This window comes from Orycteropus afer, unplaced genomic scaffold, assembly GCF_000298275.1.
Source record: "Orycteropus afer afer isolate SDZICR_OR568_19922 unplaced genomic scaffold, OryAfe1.0 scaffold00184, whole genome shotgun sequence".
NCBI classification, from domain to species: Eukaryota; Metazoa; Chordata; class Mammalia; order Tubulidentata; family Orycteropodidae; genus Orycteropus; species Orycteropus afer.
The window spans coordinates 3684522-3699685 of record NW_006921771.1 but is presented as its reverse complement, the minus strand read 5'-3'; the positions used below and the strand labels follow the sequence as shown (position 1 = coordinate 3699685).

The window sequence follows — 15164 nt, the reverse complement described above, 5'->3', positions numbered from 1 at the left end:
TGAGGTGTCTTCCTGTTAGTGTGTACCATCAAGTCAATCGATGACTCATAGTAACCCTATAGGAGGGAGTAGAACTGCCCCATAGGGTTTCCCAGGCTGTAATTTTTATGGAAGCAGATCACCAGGTCTTTTCTCCCATGGAGTGGTTGGGTGGGTTAAACTTTCAATTACCAGCTGAGTGGTTAAATATTGAACCACTAAGGCTTCTATGGAGATGTCTCACAGCTACTAAAAAAGAAAACTCACTGCCATCGAGTCAGTTGCGGCTCATAGCGACCCCTCCTTGGGTTTCCGAGGCGCTATCTCTACAGAAGTAGATTGCCCAACCTTCCTCCCAAGGAGTGGCTGGTGGGTTTGAACTGCCAGCCTTCTGGTTAGCAGTCAAATGCCTCAGGCACTATGCCACCAGCTAGTTATAAAGAAAAAGAAAGAGCTAAGTCCTTGCCCTTTGGAAGCTCGTCTTTGTTTCTCTCCTACCTGGCACTTCTTCTCCCATAGGGTTTTTAGTGTTACACTCTCCACACTGCAGGCTGGGCATAGCTTATTTCCAAAGGCCTCTTGGATTCTAAGAACCAGGCATCTGTGATGGGTCTCATCCATGGCATAAAAGTGGTTGAAATCCAGGAAGATAATCTCTTGGGGGTGCTGTGTTAGAAACGAGTCAATTTCCATCAGCCCATCCCAGACCTTGATGCCAAAAAGCCCATGGATGAAGTAGATCTCTTGGTCTGTGTCCCCTGGCTTGGAGGACACACGCAGATCGAAGTAGCGGATCCCAGCTTCCAGCTGCTCTCGAAACGTCAGGTTCTGTGTCACAGACCATTTCTTCATCAGCTTCTTCACCAAGGAGATCCTGGCAAGGCGTTTGATAGCTGGGGTTTGGTCAGGCCCCGCTGGAGACTTTTCATCTACCCAGTAGCTGAATGAGTCATGAGAGCCTACACAAAGCAATAAAGGTGAGGAAGGTAGTTGAGATAAGAGCTAGGAAAGATTAGGCAATTAATAAGAAAACAGTATACAGAGATCAAAATTTATTAGTGGTTATCAAGGGCGGGTGGGAGGTTGGGGGAAAAGAAGACACAATGCTTAGGGGATGCTGAGATTTTGGTAAAGTTTATGGAAATAAATATGGAACCATTAATGGTGATGGTTGAACAACATAATGAACATAATTGAACTGTATATGAGAAGATTATACCAATGGCAGATATTTCATTAGCTATGCATTTACCAGAAGCTCTGGTGGTGTAGCGCCTAAGGTATTTACCAGAAGGCTGGCAATTCAAACCCACCAGTCTGGAAGGAAGACTGGGCAATCTACTTCCGTAGAGATACTGCCTTAGAAACCCAAGGAGGAGTTGCTATGAGTCAGAATCAATTTGACAGCAATGAGTTTGGACGTATTTACCATAATATAAAAAATATGGAAAGATGGAACCCAAATACAAAAAAACAATTGCAAACTAATACTCAAAAAAAAAAAAAAAAATTAAGCTTGCTAGAAATGAAATAAACACAAATAAAAGCAAAGTAATCTAATTAGCCACTCATTAAGGCTGGAGTGATATTATAATTCTTATTCATTGCTGCTGTAAAGTAATAAATACTCTTTTGGAAAGCTAGTTAGAAATATGCTTGGAGATAGGAGCTTTAAAATATTCATACCTTTGATATAGTAATTTCATTTCAGGAAAGCTATTCTGAGGGAGAAAAATCTAACATTTGGAAAAACAAAGATGTCTGCTGAAAAATATTCCTAATAAAGATAAACACAGAAGAATGCTTAAGTAAGGCAATCCATTTTATCCCTCAGTTTTTGCAAGAAAGGATATGAAACCTTTGTGTCTATCTTGATGATGCTTATAAAAGTAAATGGAAAATGCACAACTCAGACATTGCCTTCATTTTATACTATTGCATATAATATTTTACCACTGAAAAAATCAGTGTCAGTAGGAATGATTACTTGACAGATCAGATAAACATTTTGAGGGTCTCAAAACAGGTTAGTCACATGGCCCTTTTTTCTGAACTCCAGAAGTCTGGTTAAACACTGGGCTGCTAACTGAAAGATCGGCGTTTCAAATCCACTAGGTGCTCTGTGGGAGAGAGATGTGGCAATCTGCTCCTATAAAGATTACAGCCTTAAAAACCCTATCAGGCAGTTCTCTCTGTTGCATACAGTCTCTATGAACTGGAATCGACTTGACACCAACAGGTTTGGATTTGGTTTGGTTTCCTGAACACATACCTTGATGAGGTGAAACTGCTATTAAGTGATCTAAAGCAAGTTCTGCTCCCCTGCCTTAAAGGACAAGAGGGTCAGTATCCTCCTAGACATTGACATAATGTTATTGTAATAAATTATGGGTGGCCACAATAGACAAGTTTCTAACTATGGTGAGAAAAAAAATCTTTCATTTTGTCATTGGTTTCTCTCCAGTGTTAGGCATTATCCTGTTTGTTATCCAATAACTCATGCAGTGGCTGCTGTTTGGTTAACTCTAGAAACTAGCTCTGAGACTGTATGACTCCATATAGGCAGCCAAACTTCGCAAGTAAAATCTAGGAGGAAAAAGCCCTTGCTCCTACTATGACCATCCATATTAAGATACAAAATCTTATACTTACACGAGTTGATTGCCATCGATTATCCTTTTTATGGAATTTTAGAGTAGGCATTTCAAATATAGTATATTTTAGAGCTAATTTGGAGACCCATACTTCATAGAGGAATAGTCAGACAAGAGACAACAGACCCTCTTCAACAAAGAAAAGAAAAACCAATTGACAGAGAAACAGAAGATAATCCTGGAGCCCTGAGCTTTGAAAGGAGCTATGCAGAAGTAGATTAGGCACCAACTAGTGGAAAAACCTGAATAAAAACAGTGAGTACAGAGATGGTCGGAGCTGTGGACTGTTAGCTACTCTGATGGGACCAACACCCTGAATATTTTCAAGTAGTGTTAGGACCTGAGAATTTACCTAAAGATCAATCCTGCCTACCAAGGTCTGCAAGGATGACTGTGCTGGTGGCCTATGACTAGGAAGGGAAACAGAAAGTAGCGAGATACCCTGAGCTGCTGACTTTCTGCTGTTCGGAGGGTGCAGCCATTTTGATTATTTACAAGTGGCAACCATTTTGGATTTTAAAGTGATAGCATTCTCATTCAGATTCCAGGGACCTAAGAATAGGCTGTTTGCCAAGGTCAGTAGGGACATACAAGAGGCTGACAACAGGAAAGGAGACAGGTGGTGAGTGTATGAGTGCTGTCAGCTAGTGAATAGAGGAGCACAGTACCCTGCTTGTGTAGATAACATACAAACAAAACAAAGAAAATGAAAATCACAGGCAAGTCACTCCAACATACAATCCCCAATTAAATATAAACACAAAAATGTCACAATGCCTCAGAGACAACAGAGTATCACAGTCCACACAAAGAAACAAGATAAAGCAGGAGAAACAAAGGACCAGGATACAGACCCAAAACACATCCCTGAGGAAGATGCAGCATTAGAACTCCCTGTTAAGGAATTCAAAAGAATTATATTCAGGTATCTTCAACAAACTGAGAGGCAGATCAAGGAAAACACAGAGAAAACCCTAGAACAATTTTGAAAGTCAATATACAAGAACAAAATGACAAAATAAATGAAAAATAAGAAATGATACAAAATCTACACACAGAAATCCAGAAGATTAATAGTCAATTTTCAGAAATAGAAAAGACATTGAATGGGCAAAGGAGCACAATTAAATCAATGGAAAACAGAATTAGAGAGATTGAAGACAAATACCTGAATACTTCTTTGGAAAGGGATAAATCAGAAAAAAAAAATCAAAACAAAATGAAGAAAGCCTAAGGTTCATGTGGGATACCATCAAAAGGAATAACCTACATGTAATCAGAATTCCAGAACAGGAAGAGAAGAAGAAAACCACAGAGAAAATTGTTGAAGATTAGTTGGAAGAGAATTTTCCTGGTATGATGAAAGATGAGAATATATCCATTCAGGAAGTCCAATGAACCCCAAATAGGATAGACCCCAAAAGAAAATCACCCAGACATATCATCATCAAACTTACCAAAATAAAAGACAAAGAAAGAATCATGAGAGCAGCACGGGAAAAATGAAAAGTTACCTACAAGGGGCAACCAATAAGACTAAGTTTGGATTTCTTGACAGAAACCACGCAGGTGAGAAGACAATGGGATGGTATATATAAAACACTGAAAGAGAACAATTTCCAACCAAGAATTATGTACCCAGCCAAACTGTCCTTCAAATATGATGGTGAAATTAGGATGTTTCCAGATAAGCAGAAATTAAGGGAATTCGTTAAAACCAGACCAACCTTACAAGAGATGTTAAAGGGAGCCATTTGGATGGAGAAACAACAGCCAACAACTACTGACCATTAACACACATGATGCTATAACCCAGAAACCAACTCAAGTATGGAAATATTCAAAGTAAATAAGCCTACAACATTGTAAACAGGGAACCAGAGACATCAATTGACAATGAGGACAACTACAAACCTAAAAGAGGGGAAAAAACCATGTCATTACAGAACTTGTAGATTGTAGGGAAATCAAGACAACTACAAGATAGAACGGTCTGTTCTAAACTTGGGAAGAAGACTACAAATCACAGGATAACCTCAAAGGAAAATGATAAACCTTCACATCAAAAAAGAGGACCAGCATAAATACTTAGCAAATACTAAAACAACAGCAATGGGAAGGAAGTGATAACACGATTCATAAACAAAACAAGCTCAGCATAGAAAATTATACGGAACAAAGAAATCACACCATGAAAAAGCACATAACAACAATGACAGCAACAAATTCATATTTGCTGATAATTACATATCTGGCAAAGGACTTATGTCTAAGATTTATAGTGGAAGAGTGGATGACCAAACTATGGTACATACACATAATGGAATGCTATGCAACACTAAAGAATAATGTAGAGTCTGCAAAACACTGCATAATATGGATGAAACTGGAGGACATTATGCTGAGTGACGTAAGTCAATCACAGATGGACAAATACAGTATTAGTTTGTTGTTGTGGAGGGTCAAGGAAAGGTTTATATATGGAGGGAAAGTTTCTTTGTTGGTTGCCAGGGGTGGGAGGGGAGAGGAGGGAACACTGAAAAAAAAAATGTATTGACCCATGTCACTTTAGTTTTGTGTATTTCAGTGTACATAAATTATATTTCAATAAAATATATTTTTAAAAATATATATAGAGAGAATTTTAAAAAATTCTACTTGAAAAAAATCATTCTGTGAAGACTTTACTGTTTTATCTTTTCAGAAATAAGGTGCGAAAAAAGGTGACAAATGATGCTTTATTTTTATGTGCATCTAGGACAAAGAAGATACTCATTAAGTATTAAAAAACCAAAAATCCTATTCATCCTCAGGCAAAGTGAATTTTGCAAATGAGAAAATTACTAACATATTTCAGTTATATATATTTAAAAAATGCCTTCCCTAATGAAAATGTGGAGTAGGTCCCCCTGGATTTTCCGCATTGGTTATCTCTGCTAATGAGACTCAGTGGATGCCTCCCTGATGCTCTGCTTCCTTTGGCTGTACAAAAACAGGAAATTTTCCTAACTCCTTATTGAAAGATTTATTTATTATGAATACATTACATATATAGATGGTGAAGAGCTAGCTCTCTCTTCCTTTCAAATTGTATTTACAGCCTAGCTGTTCAGGATTCAATGTGTAATGTACTGTGAGCCACATACTGAACTTAATTCTTCCCTGGCCATCAGGGAATAGCCATTACCCAAGCACTGAGGTTAGAGGAATCCCCTCTGGTGCCCTCTTGTTGGTGCTGAGCCAGTTTCATCTCCAGAGAAAGACATGCTAACAATCTCCAAATTTCTGCCGTGTCTGAGAACTGTGCAGAAATGTGACAGAGATGGGACCCCAGGGACCATCTTTGCCAATCCCACAAAGAAGAAGAGTACATATGTTCCCTGGAACATAAGTCTCTCTTTACCTCATTGCACCCTCTTCCACTTCCTTGGCCCTGCCTCATCCTTTCTGACATCCTGTGCCCTGCCTCATCCCTTACAAGACAATGGAGCAGATTGTTTGCTGAATGTTTTATAGCAGTTGTCCTTCCCAGGCCTCCAGCAATCAAAAAGCCAACCATCACTCATTAGTCACTATCAATATTTTGACTTTCTACTTATTTTTTCCCAAAGCTTTTTCTCATATAGAATGACTGAAATAACATGCAAGTACTTAAGTGAATTTAACTATTACTTTTTGAAAAATAGGCTAAAAATCTCCCCTCCTTTTCTGTACATAGATATTGACAGGCCTGTAAGTATTTACAATCTGTAAGTAATGCTTATATGGTTCAAACCTACCAGCCACTCCTTGGAAGGAAGACTGGGCAATCTACTTCCATAGAGATACTGCCTTGGAAGCCCAAGGGAGGGGTCACTATGAGTTGGGACTGACTGATGGTAGAGAGTGAGTGAGTGATATATAAACACCCTAATATAGTGGATTAGAAAGTGTCCCTCAAAGATCCATGCCCATCTGGAACCTCAGAATGTGACCTTATTTGGAAATAGTGTTTTTGCAGATATAATTAGTTAAGATGGGTCCATACTAGCTCATAGAGTTTTCCAGGCTGTAATCTTTATAGGAACAAACTGCCAGCTCTTTCCCCCAGGGAGTCACTAGGTGGCTTTGAACTGTCAACCTTTTAGTTAGCAGCCAAGTGCTTAACTATTGCACCATCAGGGCTCCTTATACACTCATTACCTGTCATAGAACCAGGACCCAAAGCCCCAACTTGTGTCCTTTCACTACAGCCTCTCTCTACTCATAGTTATTCATACTCAGAGGTTAAATTAATCATCTTAAAATACAGTGCTGATTAGGTCCTTTTCCTCTTCCCCTCCTCCCTGCTACATCAAACTGAATTCACATTCTGAGCTCTGCTGCTTAGGACTCTCTTCAATATGGTTCTAATGTATTTTTTAGACTCATCCGTCACCAGGCCCCAACACCTAGCCTGCCATCAGTAGGTATGCAATACAACTGGTGTGCAGCTCTCTTTTTGGACTCTGTTCATTTTCTTTTTCAAACACCTTCCCATGAGACAGTCTCTAACCCTGTCTACGTCTTTGTCCTATCCCTCATAACTCATTTTAAATACCACCTTCCCTATGATGTTTTTTTCTGATTCTTTAGTTCTCAGCCCCTTCTGAAAATCCATGTCATTTTGTTTGTACCTTTTGTGTGGCCCATTTGTGACCTTTGATTTTGAGTCATTTGTGAGTTTGTCTTATTTTGTCTTCCTTTGTTTCCCCTCTAGTGATCACGGGTTGATCACATGTTGTTTGAGAGGACAGATTATTTTTTCTTTTAAGGTGTACTGCCTTGGCATGAAGGAGTTCTGGAAGCACAGCAGTTAAAACATTTGGCTCCTAACCAAAAGGTCGGTGGTTCAAAACCACTAGCTACTCTGTGAGAGAACGATGTGGCAATCTGCGTCCATAAAGATTTACGGTCTTGGATACCCTATGGGGCAGTTCTATTCTGTCCCACAGGGTCACTACGTGTTGGAATTGAATCAGTGGCAGTAGGTTTGGTTTGGTTTTGGGCCTTGGCATGACAGCACAGCACTCACCCAGGTAAGGATGGGAGGAATCATCCTGCCAGACACCACCACTGGTGAAATGAATCACTGTGCATTCCGAAGCTTCTTCTATTGTTACCTTTGCATTCCTGAGGCTTTAAGAAGATAGATAATTTTGAAAATCTTTAGGTATTAACTTGATTTAAATCCATTTGTCTTAAGTTCTCCTCCCCAGATAACCCCATCCTGTTTTATTTAGTTTCATTTCTATCCTACATTCTATAAATAAAAATGGAGAGAACATCTATTAAATGTAAACTCTTAAATCTTTTTAAATATAAGTTTTAAGGGAGAGAGAAAGAAAAAGCAGGGTTTTTTTTCCCTCCAACTTGTCTTACTTTGTTTAATAATTTTTCAGGTGTTATTTATTAATAGGGAGACCTTTAAACTTTTTTTCCATGTTTCAGTGAAAGCTGAAGAGATGCTCTCTTATTCTGGAGCATGCTGGAGGAAATACTCCCAGTCTTCGTCTCTGCTTTGTGTTCACCCCTTCTGGGCAGAACAATGACTTGTCTCATGGGGTAGTTCGGTGAAAGCCTGGTATGGGCTGGTAGTAGCTCAGATCTGGGGTTCCTCTGCACTTCCATTCAGGGAATTGATAGATCTGGAACCTGCTTTTGCAGACCCAACTGTTTCCCACTTAAGGTCTATTTCTGAGGCAATAAACTAGAACCAAACCAAACTCTCTGCCATTGAGTTGATTCTGACTCACAGAGACCCCCTTTGGGTTTCCGAGGCGGTAAATCTTTATGGAAGTATATTGCTCAGTCTTCTTTCCATGGAGTGGCTGGTGGGTTTGAAGCACCAACCTTCTGGTTAGCAGTCAAATGCGTTAGGCACTTAGCTGTGGCAATCTACTTCTGTAAAGATTACAGCTTTGGATACCCTCTAGGGCAGTTCTACTTTGTCTCATAGGATTGCTATGAGTTGGAATCAACTTGAGAACAGTGGGTTTGGCTTTGCTTTATTGAATTTTCAAGGAAGAAAGACCTGGCAATCTGTTTTCAAAAACCAGCCAATGAAATCCTATAGATCTCAGTGGTCTAATCTGTAATCTTCCTTGGGCATGTGGAGGCATGAGCCTGGGGCTGAGTCAATGGCAGCTAACAACAACACTGAGCTTTTGTTAATAAGCCTGATACATGACTTTCTAAATTTTTAAGAAGAAAAATTTTAAACTGTGTTAAAATTAATATACAAGGGTATACACAGATGGAGTATAATTCAATAAGTTTTGACAAATCTATACATCATCCAAGTAAAAAAATACACCCAATCAAGTCATATTACATTTGTTATCTCTGAAAGCGACCTTGGACCATTTTCCAGTCAATTCCTCTGCCAAAAGCAACTACTGTTCTGATTTCTATCAACATAGTTTGGTCTGTTTTTTGAAATGCACATAAATGGAATTATATCATACTCATTCTTTTGGGTATGAATTCATTTCTGATATCCACCTATGTTAGATTTCTTTTTATTACTATATAGTATTCCATTGCATGGATATACAACAATTTATTCATTCTGCTGTTGGTCATTTTATTTTTCCAGATTTTGACTATAATGAATCAAGATTATGAATATTTTGGGTGAACTTATGTTTTTATTTTCTCGGGTTTATACTAAGGGGTGAAATTGGTAGGTCATAGGGTAGTTGAATATCTAACTTTAAAATCAATTTTAAGACAGTTTTTCAAAATGGTTATACTGCAGGTAGTCTCCAAGTTATGACAAACTGCACTTATACTGTCTTATTTTATTTTTTTTCTTTGTATAGCTCACTATTAGTCATATGTACTACATACAATGTTGTAGCAAATAATTTGTTGATGCTATCATTCACAGATGTTCACTCACAGGTGTTCAATTTTTATAATTTACTGTTCAAAACTCTACCATTTAGATTTAGTTTTCTAAACTAAACCAGGGGTTCCAGTTGCTTGAAAACATGGACCCAAATGCTGATCAATTTGCTGAAGTTAATAGGCAGATTTGGAAAGCAGTGAGATGTTACTGTGATATAAAACACCAAAAACAAAGACTGTTTAATTGGTATATGTTTTGCTGTGTATATTTCTCAACAACAACAACAAAAATGAAATAAATAAAATTTAGGAAAGAAATGAACTGAGGGAAAAAAGAAAAGATTTATATAGATACTGATAATAAAAGGCAATAATATTGAAAACTAAAACAAAACATGAGGTAATTGACTTATGTCAGAACTGACTTATGACGGTCATCAGAACAGAATCACCTCCTAAGTAAATTGGGGACTACCTTTATTTTATGCTTTCACCAGCAACTTATGCTCCATATTCTGGCCAACATTTAGTGTTGCCAGTCTTTTTAATTTTAACCATTTTTGTGGGTGTGAGGAGTCTTTGGGTGGGGCAAACTGTTAAGCACTCAACTATGTTCCAAAAGACTGTTGGTTTGAACTCACCCAAAAGGACCTTAGAAGACAGGCTTGGTAATCTCCTTCTGAAAGGTTAAACCAAAAAACAAAACCAAACTCACTGCTGTCCAGTCTATTTCAACTCATAGTGATCCCTCCTCCTTGGGTTTCCGAGGTAATATTTCTATGTAAGTAGATTGCCTTCTGGTTAGCAATCAAATGCCTTAGGCAGTACGCCACCAGAGCTAAAAGGTTATAGCCATGAAAATCCTATGGAGGAGTTCTACTCTGCACACATGGAGCCACCATGAGTTGGAATCGACTCAAATTGAAGGCAATTAACAATAGTGAGTGTGGTAGTTATGTTTGTGTGTCAACTTGGCTGGGCCTGGTTGAGTGGCTGGGCAGCTAGTGGTAGTTATTCTCCATGATAAGACTGGCAATCAACTCCATCCATGGTGGGAACTACCACAAGCAGCTGAGTAGCTGCCTTTGGGATGTGGTCTGCTTCCTGTATATAAGGAGAAGCTTTCAGAATAGTCTCTAGCTTATGGCACCTAGAACCCTGCATGTAGCCGTGTCATTGTTCAGCAGCCTGCCATGCTCTGCTGACCTTGGGACTTACAACGGACTTGAATTAATGGCCTGCCATGTGATTTGTAATATTGGGACTGTGCTTTGTTACTTGTCAACCTTGGGCTTGGCAGCCTCAGCAGCCAGCAGCTGTCTGAGTGAAGAAAAGCCTCTACCTTCAGTGGGCTGGGAGCTGGAGGCAGAGCTGAAGCCCAAGGCTGAGGGGCTTTCACCCAGCCCCTAGAGACTGGCACTTTGAACTTGGACTTAAAGCCTCCAAACTGTAAGAGAATAAACTCCTGTTTGTGGTTTATTCTTGTCAGAGTGGCACTAGGTAACCAGAACAGTGAGTGTGAGTGGATCTCATCGTCATTTAATTTGCATTTCTGATTACTAATGATTTTGATAGCCCTTTAATATGATTATTATATCTTCTTCTTTGAAGTGTCTCTTCAAGTCTTCTGTTCATTTTTAAAAGTGAAGGTTTTTAAAAATTTTTAATGGAGAAACTCTTAATGTAGTCTGGATACAAGTCTTCTGTATGTATTGAAAATATTTTCTTGAAGTCTGTGGCTTGCCTATTTATTTACTTGATAGTATCTTTTTTTTTTTTTTTTTGGAGCTCTGGTAGCTTAGTGCCTAAGGCACTTGACTGCTAACCAGAAGGCTGGAGGTTCAAACCCACCAGCCACTCCTCGGAAGGAAGATGGGGCAATCTACTTCCGTAATGATACTGCCTCAGAAACCCAAGGAGGAGTCGCTATGAGTCTGGTCCAACTTGATGGCACATAACAAAACGACAACATAACATCTTTTTTTTTAAAAAATTCATTTCATTTTTTGTTGTTAAGAATATATACAGCAAACCATATAATTCAACATTTTCTACTTGTGACATTGATTATATTCTTTGAGTTGTGCAGTCATTCTCACCTTCCTTTTTCTGAGTTGATCCTCCCCATTTACAAAAACTCAGTTTTCTAAGGTTCCTACCTAATCTTTTGAGTTGCTATTGTCAATTTGATCCCATAAAGATCTTAAAAGAGTGTAATGCTCAAGGCAGATATTCTTTATTAGTTAAGGTGAATTATTGTTTGGTTTTAAGAAGACTTTAAGGGATATTGAAGAGCTCTGGTGGTGTAGTGCCTAAGGCATCTGACTGTTAACCAGAAGGCTGGTGGTTCAAATCCACTAGCCACTCCTTGAAAGGGCAATTGGACAATCTACTTCCACAGTGATACCACCTTGGAAATCCAACAAGGGGTTTCTATGGATCTAACTTGATGCCAGTGAGTTTGGTTTGGTTTGGTTTTCAAGGGATATTTTGGTTTAAAGTTTAAAGGTTATCTTATGGTAAAAGTCTTGGGGGTTCATCCATTCTCATGGCCTGGAGTCCATGAGAATTTGAAATTCCATTCTGCATTTCCCTCCTTTTGATCAGAATTTTTCAACAGAATCTTTGATAAAAGCATTCAGTAACGGTAGCTGAGCACCATCCAGTTCTGGTCTCATGGCAAAAGAGGTAGTTGTTCATGAAGGCAATTAGCCACACATTCCATTTCCTCCTTCTGTTCTTGACTCTCCTTTCTCTGTTGCTTCAGGTGAATAGGGACAATTGTGTTCTGGATGGCTGCTTGGATGTTTTTAAGACCCCAGGTACTGTACAACAAGCTAGTAGGTAGACCAGAAGTACTAACTATAATTATTATGCCAATTCACTGGAATGTCCCAGGGAATCATGTCGATGGTTTCTTTTGCTGAGCAAAAGTTTTCATGTTAATGAGGCCCAGTTTTTCATGTTAATGAAGTCCATTTTTTCATGTCAATGAAGTCCAGTTTATCATGTTTTTATTTTCAGATTTTATTTCTGATTACTGTTTTAGTTTTCACTTTTAAGGAACCTTTGCCAAACCTAAGGTCAAAAAAGATATTCTTTTTACCCTTTTAGAGAAGCCTTTTGAGGCACATAGGAATTTAATTTTCAAAAGGTCCTAGTCACCTACTTTCTCTTTTGCTGCTTGTGCATTTTGGGTTATGAGTCTATTTATGCCATAAACTAGGGCCCCTAGATTTGCCCCTATTTTATCTTTGATTAACTTTATGGTTTTGGGTTGTACACTTAAGTCTTTGATCCAACTTAAGTTTGTTTTTATGCATGGGGTGAGGTATGGGGCATTATTCCATTTTTCTGCAAGTGGATATCTAATTTTGTGAGCATCATTTGTTAAAGAGGCTATCTCTCCTCTCATTTAATGGGATTTAGCCCTTCGTCAAAGATCAGCTATACATAGATAACCCAAACCCCACTGCTATCAAGTCGGATCTGACTCATAGAGACCCCTCCTTGGATTTCTGAGATGGTATCACTACGGAAGTAGATTGCCCAACCTTCCTTTTAAGGAGTGGCTGGTGGATTTGAACCACCAGCCTTCTGTTTAGCAGTCAAATGCCTTAGGCACTATGCCACCAGAGCTCCCATAGATAGATGGGTCTATTTCTGGGTTCTCAATTCTGTTCCATTGGTCTATTTGTCCATTGTTGTACCAATACCATGCTCTTTTGACTACTGTGGCTGTATAGTACGTTTTGAGATTGGTGGGTAAAAGACCTCCTACTTTTCTTTTCTCCTTCAACAGTGCTTTGCTTATTCAAGATCTCTTTCCTCTCCATATGCAGTTCCAAAAACAAACAAACAAATAAACATATTGTTGTTGAGCCAGATTCGACTCACAGAGACCCTTCCTTGGGTTTCCCAGGCAGTATCACTACAGAAGTAGATTGCCCAATCTTCCTTCTGAGGAGTGGCTGGTTAGTGATTGTTTTTTCCATGTCCTTAAAGAATGTTGATCGAATCTGTATTGGGATTGCACTGAATCTATATAGATTGCTTTGGGCAGTACTGACATTTTCACAATATTCAGTCTTCTTATCCATGAACATGGCATGCTCTTCCATTTATGTAGGTCTCTTGTAGTAGTAGTGTTTTATAGTTTTTTTTTTGTGTGAGTCTTTTGCGTCCCTGGTAAGATTTATTCCTAAATATTTTATCTTTTTGGTGGCTATTATAAACGGTATTGTTTTCCTTATTTTCTTTTCAGAGGTCTCTGTTGATGTAGAGGAATTCAACTGATTTTTGTATGTTGACCTTATAACCTGCTATTTTGCAGAAACTTTCCATTAGTATTTCCAGTCATTTTATTGCTGAGTCTCTCGGGTTTTCTACATATAGGATCATGTCACTGGCAAATAGAGACAGCTTTACTTCTTTGCCAATTTGGATGGCTTTTATTTCTCTTGCCTATTGCTTTGGCTAGGACTTAGAATACAATGTTAAACAGAAGTAGTGATATAGGGCGTTCATGTCTGGTTCCTGTTCACAAAGGGAATGCTTTGAGTCTTTCTCCATTGATAATAATGTTGGCTGTTGGTTTTGCATATATGCCCTTTATAATATTGAGGATTTTCCCTTTTATTCCTATTTTGCTGAGAGTTCTGAACAGGAATAGATGTTGGATTTTATCAAACACCTTTTCTGCATCAATTAATATGATCATATGGTTCTTTTCTTTTGTTTCTGTGATGGATTACATTGATGGTTTTTCTGATGTTGAACCATCCTTGCATACTGGTATGAATCTCACTTGGTCATGGTGTATTATTTTTTGGATATGCTGTTGGATTTTGTTGAAGATTTTTGTGTTTATATTCATGAGGGACATTGTTTTGTAATTTTCCTTTTTAGTGGTGTTTCTCCCTGGTTTTGATATCAGTGTTATACTTGCTTCATAGAATGAATTTGGGAGTATTCTGTCTTTTCCTATGTTCTGGAATAGTTTGAGTAGTATAGGAATCAGCTCTTCTCTGAACATTTGATAAAATTCTCCAGTGAAGTCATCAGTGTCACAACTTTTTTTTTTTTGGGGGGGGGTTGGTTTATGACCTGCTCTGTTTCTTCTTTTGTTATAGGTTTGTTCAAATATTCTATCTCAGACTAGATTAGTTTAGGTAGGTGTTGTGTTTCTAGAAATTCATCCATCTCTTCTAGGTTCTCAAATATGTTGGAGTACAGTTCTTCTTAATATTCTGTTATTATCTTTTTTATTTCAGTTGGTTCTGTTGTGACATGGCTCATTTCACTTATTATTCATGTTATTTGCATCTTTTCCTCTGTTACATTTGCCAGTAGTCTGTCAATTTTGCTTATCTTTTTTGAGAACTAGCTTCTTGTCTTGTTGATTTTCTCTATTATTTTCTTCTTGATTTATTTCTGCTCTGATCTTTATTATTCCCTTTCTTCTGGATACTGTAGGTTTCTTTTATTGCTCTTTTTTTAATTGTAGGAGTTATTGAGTTAAAGTGTTGATTTTTATTCTTTCTTCTTTTTTAACATGTGCATTTATTGCTAGAAATTGACCTCTGAGGACTGTGTTTGCTATGTCCCAAAGATTTTAGGAAGTTGTATTTTCATTCTCATTTGTTTCTACAATTTTTTTTT

At 38.2% G+C, this 15164-nt stretch overlaps 1 protein-coding gene across 1 annotated transcript in view; it reads right to left on the bottom strand.

Annotated features, from left to right (window-relative positions):
- The window catches only part of PLCXD2 (phosphatidylinositol specific phospholipase C X domain containing 2), a 100779-nt gene that overhangs the window by 17239 nt on the left and 68376 nt on the right, over window positions 1–15164 (bottom strand). Inside the window, exon 2 of the mRNA XM_007947422.1 lies at window positions 478–938. Within this exon, the coding sequence (XP_007945613.1) occupies window positions 478–938 (461 nt within the window). The remainder of the gene's footprint in view (window positions 1–477; window positions 939–15164) is intronic.